At 39.4% G+C, this 8,977-nt stretch overlaps 1 protein-coding gene across 1 annotated transcript; it reads left to right on the forward strand.

Annotated features, from left to right (window-relative positions):
• The first annotated feature begins 7,575 nt into the window (after positions 1 to 7,575).
• LOC148912424 (uncharacterized) lies at positions 7,576 to 8,843 on the forward strand. Its single transcript, XM_089027584.1, has one exon. The coding sequence runs from the start codon at positions 7,671 to 7,673 to the stop codon at positions 8,424 to 8,426; it is 756 nt and encodes a 251-aa protein (XP_088883710.1). The 5' UTR covers positions 7,576 to 7,670; the 3' UTR covers positions 8,427 to 8,843.
• The last annotated feature ends 134 nt before the right edge of the window (positions 8,844 to 8,977 follow it).

Here is an 8,977-nt window from a genome sequence, read left to right on the forward strand (position 1 = left end):
AACTCTGAGTAAGGCTTTAGCTTGATGGGGTTTGCTTGTAGACAACCCCTTTAGATGATGGAAGTTGTTTCTCACTCGTTGGCTGATGATCAACTAAATTATCGAGTAGGAAGCAAGACGCTTTATATTTTTTACGTACGTAAATTGCGTTTCCTCGGCAAAGATATTTGTACGTAGACGAAAGTCTCCAGAGTCTGTGGTTTCAGGTCACAAAGCAGGTACACGCGCGGCCTTGTGGTAGCTTCGTTAAAGGGTTCTTGCATATACATATGCATATCTGTCTCTTGGAGACTTGAAGAGGAGCATGTAACGAGCATTAAGACTAATATTTATCAAATTTTTGCCTTGATGGAAAATATTTTGCAAAATAAAAATGCACGAAAGGTTCTTTTGGTGATAGCCTTTTGTAAAGATATTCGTCAAGCGTCTGTCATTGCTCACTTTATTCATCAAGTCATCAATAACTACGAGATTCCGGACAGAAGGGGCACTGCTCTCTTCCAAATCATGTGGTAGGCCTTCCACCAAAAAATTGTTTTGACACGGTAACCATCATTTCCTCAATAGGCAGGTTAGGGAATGCCATAATACCAAATGATATTCTAAAGAGCCCCATCAAACATAATATCAGCATTTTCTAAAATTCGCTAAACAAACTGGGTTTTTCCACAATAGGTGGGTCCCAGTTATAACTGGGAGTCCGGTTCTTCAGTCCCAATGAAGAACCAGTAAATGACATCATCTGTACCTGTCATTATATATACAAACCAGTAGTATCATTATATTTATTGCGCTGTTATTATATATTTTTCACTTCCCTTAACACATTAGTCCATTCGAATAAATACCTTCACGCAACAAGCGTCTTTAGAGTCCTACTTAATATGAATGAAATGGTTGCTGACATGCAGAATCAATACCAGTGCTCAGTAAGTCGTTCGGGTTCAAACCTCGCCTAAAGCATGGAATTTATAAGATATATAAGATATATGCAATTTTTTTCCACCTTGTACCATTTCGGTCTCGGCTTCGGAGCATATTCTGTGTTTTTTGAACCTAACCATGATTTTGAAATTGAGTTTATATAATCAGAAATTGGCCCCATTTTGTTTGCTTGGCTAAATCTAGCTAGTTATGGTTCGGCTCACGTCATCAAAATTGACGCGTTGAAGTTCCGCACAGGCAAACACTTATCTACCCAATTAAGCGTGGCTAGTGTATTTGGTCTTAAAACTTTGCTGTTCTAGTGAGCTTTGAACTCAAGGAATTTCGATCTTCCTTTTCTTCCTCTTCTATTTTTTCTTTTTGCTTCTTCTTCGTCTGCTTTAATTTATTTTCATTTTTAACGCGGTCACGCTTCCACATCTAGCTGAGGTACAACCAGGCAATTCCAGTTCTAATAAGAGTAAATAAATGCCATATAAATATCTGTGTCTCATTTTCTCACTGGACTCTAAAGGCGTCTGCTTAAGTTGTGGAAACGTCAGTCACCACCAACAACAGACTTTCTCAAGACTACACTCACCCGGACGATCACATTTCACACCAACTAGTTCTAATTCCACCGACAATAAAATAGAAGAAAACAGCGAAACAAATGCTGCTGAATCAAGAACAACAAGAAAAGAGAACAGACAAAGAGCCACATTGCGAAGAAGAAAGAAAAATGCTAATCATGGGTCTGCTCTTGAGCAACAGCGAAGCGACATGAAAAAATACTTTCATGAACCGTTAAGCAAAGATGCAAGAGCAGCAGGTGAATGCAATGAACATTTTAGCAGGGGAACTTAAAACAGCAAAAAGTAACTAATTTGAATAGGTCGACGTGCTTTATTTCGCTCCAATCAGTAAGATGATTAGGAACTGGTCTATATTGAATTAAGTAAAAACTTATAATGAAACTCTTTTAGAATATGTAGTATTTGCGAAGTACCCTCTTAATAATGAAATCTGTCAAGCGTGCCAACTAATTATGGCAATGATTGTAGCATGTCTCCTTGTTCTGCTCCCACTTCAGAATCAAGTACTTCGTCTCAACAATATCAATTAATTGTTCGTCACGCACGCTATCAGACAAACCACAAGCAAAATCGAGAAATACGTCAGGTTGTTGGTATCTACTAAAATAATGTGGTGAAATTTCGATTCGGACTTTCATTATTACATGCTTGTTGTTTGCGCCATAGCGCGTGCTCGTAAGGAGAACGAAAATCGGTCTTTTTTTTCCTTTTTTTTGTGTTAAATTCTTTAGAATCGCAATGCAAAACTTATTGCGATTTTGAGACGACAGTACCACCAAATATTGACGGCGTTGGGAGAAAATATATTCGGTATTGTCGTCTCAAAATCGTAATTAGTTTATACAAACAAGCATGGCAATGGATTATGGAACTCAAGTAGGTACGAGATCAAACATTTCTGCCATCATGTCAACCCCAAATCTATTGTCATGCTCATTCATTAACAGAGTTCTTTGACTTAAGAAAGCATAGATTTATACATAAATTTTTACCGGGTTACCTGTGCTAACCCATGCAGTCATTTGAAAGCCCCGTTTACTGGGATACCTGTAGTAGTAAATCACGTGGAAGACGTCAATGTCTACGCATGCTCAACTGCAGTAATTCAAGTAATTCGTTAAATAGGATTTCTAGCGAGAAAATAGCGAGAGTTTCTAAGCGAGGAGTTCTATGAATTTTCAAATTACATGGGCAATAGATTATTTTGTTTAACTATTCATGCTTTAATTCAGCGATCTTGCTCTTTGTTTTGTTTTTGTTTTGCTTTGTAGTAGAATTTTTTTCCCTAGAGCACGTTACGCTGTAATTTGTTTTACGCTAGAAATATCGCTTTCATTTTTATCATTATAGCTTCAGTTAATTTTTTAAATTTTATTAACTTTTGGTTATGACTTTTATGCACGTGCACTCCGCCTGTTACTGTGCGGATCGAAAAACCGTGGGCACCTAGAAATGTTCCAGGAATGTTCTGTTGTTTTTTGGCCAATCAGAATTTATTTTCTAACCACGTTAGAAAACCAAGTTAACGGAAAGATGAAATAGCGCTTCTTAGCAGAAAACTATGGAAAACTTTGTTTTCTAAAGTAAAAAGTAAAACTTAATTTTAACCATTAAATATTGTTCACGTTTGCCCTTTTCCTGTAGGGACAACTACTTTCATTGGAATGATCATGTTGGCCTTCGCCTCGTCAGAACTCATCAGAATCTTTTTCAAGATGTTTTTGGGTATAGTGTTGCTTGGTCTTCTTCATGGTCTTTGTTTTCTTCCTGTCTACCTCACCATATTCTGCCGCGGTTCGTCATTCAAAACAAGTGACAACTTGGCACCATATTCTGCCGCGATTCGTCATTCAAAACAAGTGACAATGGCTCCGAAAGGGTGCTTTAGTCCCGTGTCCGTCTCAACTGTAAATGGGCCAAACATTTTTTGTCGACTGATTTATATAACTTTTTCTCCGATGGAATTAGCCAGTCGCAATTGTTTCTGGTATATTCTTGAATAAACTTTCTCTTTTTGAAGTTTTGCCTCTTTGTTCAGTTGACAAATCGTGAACTTGGGCTAGATGATTAGAAAGTTCACTAGATATTTTGAACCACAATTTGGTACTGGACAAGTCTTAAAAATGCGTTGACTCATGCTGTTGGAAAACCCATCTCTGATTTGATTATATGTGGAAATACTAAATACTTTTTACCACTCTAAAACCTTTGTTCAAGCCACTACTACTTTGTTTTAGCACATTAAGATATTTGTCTTTGTTTACTTCACTGCATCTCTTTGAAACACCCTTGCAGCTAAACTTAGATTAAAGACCTATGATTCCCTCCCCTGACCACTCTTCTTTCAATAGTCTCGAGGTTCGTTTATCATATGCTGCATTCTCAGCACTGTCGGTTCTCGGAAACCAGTTGCATCTATTCTGTTTAAAATCCTCTTTTCAATTTATATGTGAGAGTCACGCCAGGTATAGAGATCCCTTGTCTCAGCATATTAATGTTCTTATCTTTCCAAAATTGGCTCATTTCCTCCAAGGCTATGCACAACGGTTGAACATCTAAATTATTGTACCACACAAGAAAGTCTCTAAACGTCTGCATGTTATTGTCAGACCACACTTGCGGGCAGGTATTCTTCTGAGATGTTTTTGTTTGTCAGCGACGAGTAGAAGGTTTGATGAGGAGGGAGAGAAGGATAGTCAAGCTTTGGTAAAGAATCCATCCATTCGTACGGAAAGAATCCTTTTGTCTGGGGGTAGTCGTAGGCTTTCAGGAACTTGTCATAGCTGAATCCCCGGGCGAGGAAGTTGTCACATCCAGAAATTACAAATGATCGGTATTTAGAGACATAAAGCTGTTATTACGCTTGATGGTGCACTGGATCTGTCCTTGTTTAAAGTGCATATCACCCCTAAAATCAAACCACTTTTATCATATTCTACACATCAGCAGCTTTCAAATGATATACATATGAGGTCGATTGGATAATTCCTGGGCGAGATATTGAGGCTTAAAGGTGCGATTTTGGGCTTCCTGTGTCAGGGTGGACGTGAAAAAGTGATCTGAAAAGGAGAGTAATCTGTGACGTCAAGATAGGTATCGGAGCATGCGTACTAATTACTAAGGTAATTTAAAAATCCGAAATAAAAAAGGGGTGCCACGGCCTTTGTTTAAGAGCTATAAGAGTTTGAAGAAACGAAAAGCGTGCCTTCTTAATGATTTGCCCGTCAAAACATTCAAATGACGTCATCAAGATGAGCGCGCGCGTGTAAATTTCATGCGTAGAAAGCATGCACGCCAACAATGCCCATGAACGTCCTTAAATTCAAACTATCCCACAAAATAATTGTAATTACCTCATTATAAAACTGGACTTCCAGGGTTTTCCTTAAGTCAGTAAGTGTTTCTATCTCATCAAAAGCTGTCTCCAAAATGTTTTCTCGATCAACAATGATATAGTTCGTCTCGTCTGAGCCTCATCTGCACTTTGCACCTCAAGTTTCCTGCCTGTGTTGATGAACTTTTGGACGCATCGTAAGACTTCAACAGGGTTGTGGATACCTTGGTCAAAACAATAATCTACCACTGTTTGTGCTATTTGATCAACACTTTTTTTATCATTGCAATTTGCTGCTTGAATTTGTCTTCCAAAAGTGGGAACTTGTAAGTCAGCATCATCTTCACTTGTGGCTAAGGAAGAGGCAGCGGTACTTGTTGCTGAGGGGGTGACATTGGTTCCTGTTGCTAAGGAAGAGGCAGCGGTACTTGTTGCTGAGGGGGTGACATTGGTTCCTGTTGCTAAGGAAGAGGCAGCGGTACTTGTTGCTGAGGGGGTGGCATTGGTTCCTGTTGCTAAGGAAGAGGCAGCGGTACTTGTTGCTGAGGGGTTGGCATTGGTACCTGTTGCTAAGTGGGTGGCATTGGTTCCTGTTGCTAAGGAAGAGGCAGCAGTACTTGTTGCTGAGGGGGTGGCATTGGTTCCTGTTGCTAAGGAAGAGGCAGCGGTACTTGTTGCTAAGGGGGTGGTATTGGTTGTTGTTGCTAAGGAAGAGGCAGCGGTACTTGTTGCTGAGGGGGTGACATTGGTTCCTGTTGCTAAGGAAGAGGCAGCTGTACTTGTTGCTAAGGAAGAGGCAGCGGTACTTGTTGCTGAGAGGTTGGCATTGGTTCCTGTTGCTGAGGGAGTGGCATTGGTTCCTGTTGCTGACGGGGTGGCATTGGTTCTTGTTGCTGAGGGGGAAGTATCAGTACTTGGTGCCGAGGGATAGGAATCAGTACTTGTTGCTTGGGGGGGGGGGGGGGGGGGCAGCATTAAACCTCCTAGTTCCTCTGGGTGTGGCAGACTTCTCGTTTTCCGAATCACTGGACTCGACTTCAACAGTGCAAGGTTCTCTGAAATTTGTGAATTGACTGGATTAAGAGACAGCGTGCTTGTACCTATACATATAGGCCACACACAAAGAAAGTATGTGGGTAAATGTATATGAAGGTATAAAAACTAACCTGCAGCTTTCTAGATGAGTGCTTAGATCATGTAGGTAGAAAACGTTATCACATTTAAAGCATGTTTCGAGAAGGTCATCTTCCTAAAGGTGAAATAATGCTGAATGAATAATAGTGTGACTGAAGACAAAAACAAATTCACAACAAAGTCAAGTGTACATGTAAGCAATTCTCTCTTAAACATCTGTAACTCCCAACAACGAAAACACTTGCAACATCATACTTAAATAAATACAAATACTAAATCTCACCATCTCTTCCTCTGAAGGTGTACTGGGTGTTATATCTATTTTTTTTTTGCAATTTTTCCTTGACCAGTAGCCTCTTTCAGTCTGGCAGCACTATAAGGCGGGTTGAGCCTTTCAAGGTGACGGGTCACATTACTGCATGCCATTGCATAGCCGCCAGCGTACTCCAACTTTGGGAATTCCCTTTTTGGCGTCATGTCAACATTACGACAGGTGTCGGCTAAAAAAAGAGAATTTTGTTTCTCCTAGTGAAGATTTTTTTAAGCTTCACATACTCCCCAAAAGTGTGGAAACTTTCACCGAGTTTGTGTCGGCAAGACAGACAAACTTTCTTGTCAATGTTGGTTCTTTCTTTATTTTTTTTTGCTGCTGTGACTTAGCATTTCCAGGGTTCTCTCTTTTTTTTTGCCGGAGTGCAAGTGGCTTGGAAACCAAACAGTCTCCTATGCTCTTGCCATGGGTTCAGTGGACGACAGTGTTGACCAGATGATCGACCAGAGGATGCACCACCTTGCTGGGCAGACAATGCACCCCCTTGATGGGAAGAGGATGAACCCCCTTGTTGGGCAGACAACGCACCCCCTTGCTGGGCAGACAATGCACCCCCTTGCTGGGACGAGTATGCACCCTCTTGCTGGGAAGAGGATGCACCCCCTAGCTGGGTAGATGATGGACCAGCCAAACTGTTTAAAGTTGCTGAAGCTGCTGTTGCCGAGTTAGCTGTGAAAATGATTGAGAGAGAATTCATGGTATAAACTCTCATGAGTAACACATTTTCATAGAGAAATCCAAGGACTACAAGATCCAGATGATTCAGTATTTTTAATACTCTATGATAAATTAAGTTGAATTTTCAAGGTCGCTCTGCAGGGGCTGGAAAGGAGGTCTTCACGCTCAACTTTTGAGTCAATTCACGAATCACGTGCAATTTCTCCGTGGAGTGAAAATATCAATATTGCTCGATTTCATGTACACTGATTCCATGTGTCGGAACTAGATTTCACGGACCACATAAAACCCCTTCCGGCCCCTGTCCCTGAAGATTTAAAGTTAGCCCTCGTTCCATCCAGAATTTTCTCTTGTAAAGTCCGTTTGTGTAACAGCGGCAGAAACCTTGTTCTGAACCCCCTGTGAAATGCACTTTTATATATAACAGATTCTGATTGGTTATTTCTGATACTCGTTCTTACACGAACTCTCATTGGATAAAGAATCAGATGTGATTGTTACCTGACGCTTGTAAAATCGTAACCGCAGATGCTCTTAAACGTCAAACGTCATATATTTACTGGTCAGCGGTCGAGGAAGGAGGATGTCGATTCCCGCGCTCTTCAAATTTAGTGTTTTGGTTTTCTAAATTTGATATTTTCTTTAGCTTTTTTTTTGTTTAATTACTTTTCTGATGGATCAAGAATCTATAAACACATTTTCTAAGTTACTTGATGAGAAATTAAGCCCAATAATTAGCGACCTTCGCGAACTTAAAGCGAAAGTCTCAAAGTTAGAAGAATTTGAACGATCACTTGATTTTCTAAGCAAGAAATACGATGAGTTTGATACCAAAATGAAGAAGATCGAGCTTGAAAATCATCAAATCAAGATGGAAAATACTTGTTTATCCACTCAACTTCATCGTCTATCAAACGAACTAAGTCAAATTAAGGAGGAATGCAATAATCTTGGTCAGTACTCAAGACGGGACTGCCTGGAAATTCGAGGGATTCCTGTCAGTGACGATGAAGACACTAGCGAAATTGTCCGTAAAATTGGTGATCTTGTGGATGTTAATATTGAAGTAGATGATATTTCTGCGAGCCACCGTTTAGCTGGACAGAAAAACAAGAACTATGATCCTGCAATCATAGTTAAATTCGTACGACGCGAACTTCGTGATGAATTATACCAAGCTAGAAAATATCTACGTGACAAGTCGACCCGAGATATTGGTCTTGTAAGGTTTCCAACACAGAAAATATACCTTGCAGAGAGCCTGACGCGTCATAACCAAATGCTATTCAACCGATGTCTCAAGGCAAGAAGAGAACTAAAGTATAAATATATATGGACTAATAATGGCAGAATATCGCTGAGGAAGGATGGATCTAGTCCTGTGGTCACGATCTCCAATGATCTAGACATTGATAACTTATACGAATGAAGCTAAGTAATCTTAGATGTTCAACTTTCTATGTGTCATTCAACTGATTTATTACAACACTTGAGTTCATTTAATGATATATATGATTTGAATAATTTAGATCCTGACTCTCACCTTCCAACTCAATCTAATTTTAAGTATTATTCTACCCAAGATTTTTCAGAAAACCTCGAAATTGAAAGTAGCATTTCTGGTAAATGTTTTTCGGTTTTGCACTCCAACATCAGAAGTCTAAATGCCAACATTGACAATTTTATACATATGCTTTCGGAACTAAATCATAATTTTTCTGTTATTGGTCTTACTGAAACCAGACTTAAAAGCACACCTGGAATTCCATTTAATAACTTTATTAATGGTTATAAATTCTTTTCTCAGCCCACCTTATCTCATGCAGGTGGTGCAGCTTTCTATGTTTCTGACAAATTATTTCAAATAAAATAAAACGCAGCATTGGAATAATAGCCAAGGCTCGCCATTATGTCAATTTGGATATTCTAATTAACATATATTATTCTTTAATATATCCTTATTTAACCTATGGTATTGTA

This window comes from Actinia tenebrosa, unplaced genomic scaffold, assembly GCF_029948245.1.
Source record: "Actinia tenebrosa isolate PJP-AT-01 unplaced genomic scaffold, QUT_ActTen_1.0 PGA_scaffold11__36_contigs__length_13525064, whole genome shotgun sequence".
In the NCBI taxonomy this organism is placed as follows: domain Eukaryota; kingdom Metazoa; phylum Cnidaria; class Anthozoa; order Actiniaria; family Actiniidae; genus Actinia; species Actinia tenebrosa.

Excerpts from the sequence above, each read along its gene's own strand:
- LOC148912424 (XM_089027584.1), top strand. The coding sequence starts at position 7,671 with ATGGATCAAGAATCTATAAACACATTTTCTAAGTTACTTGATGAGAAA.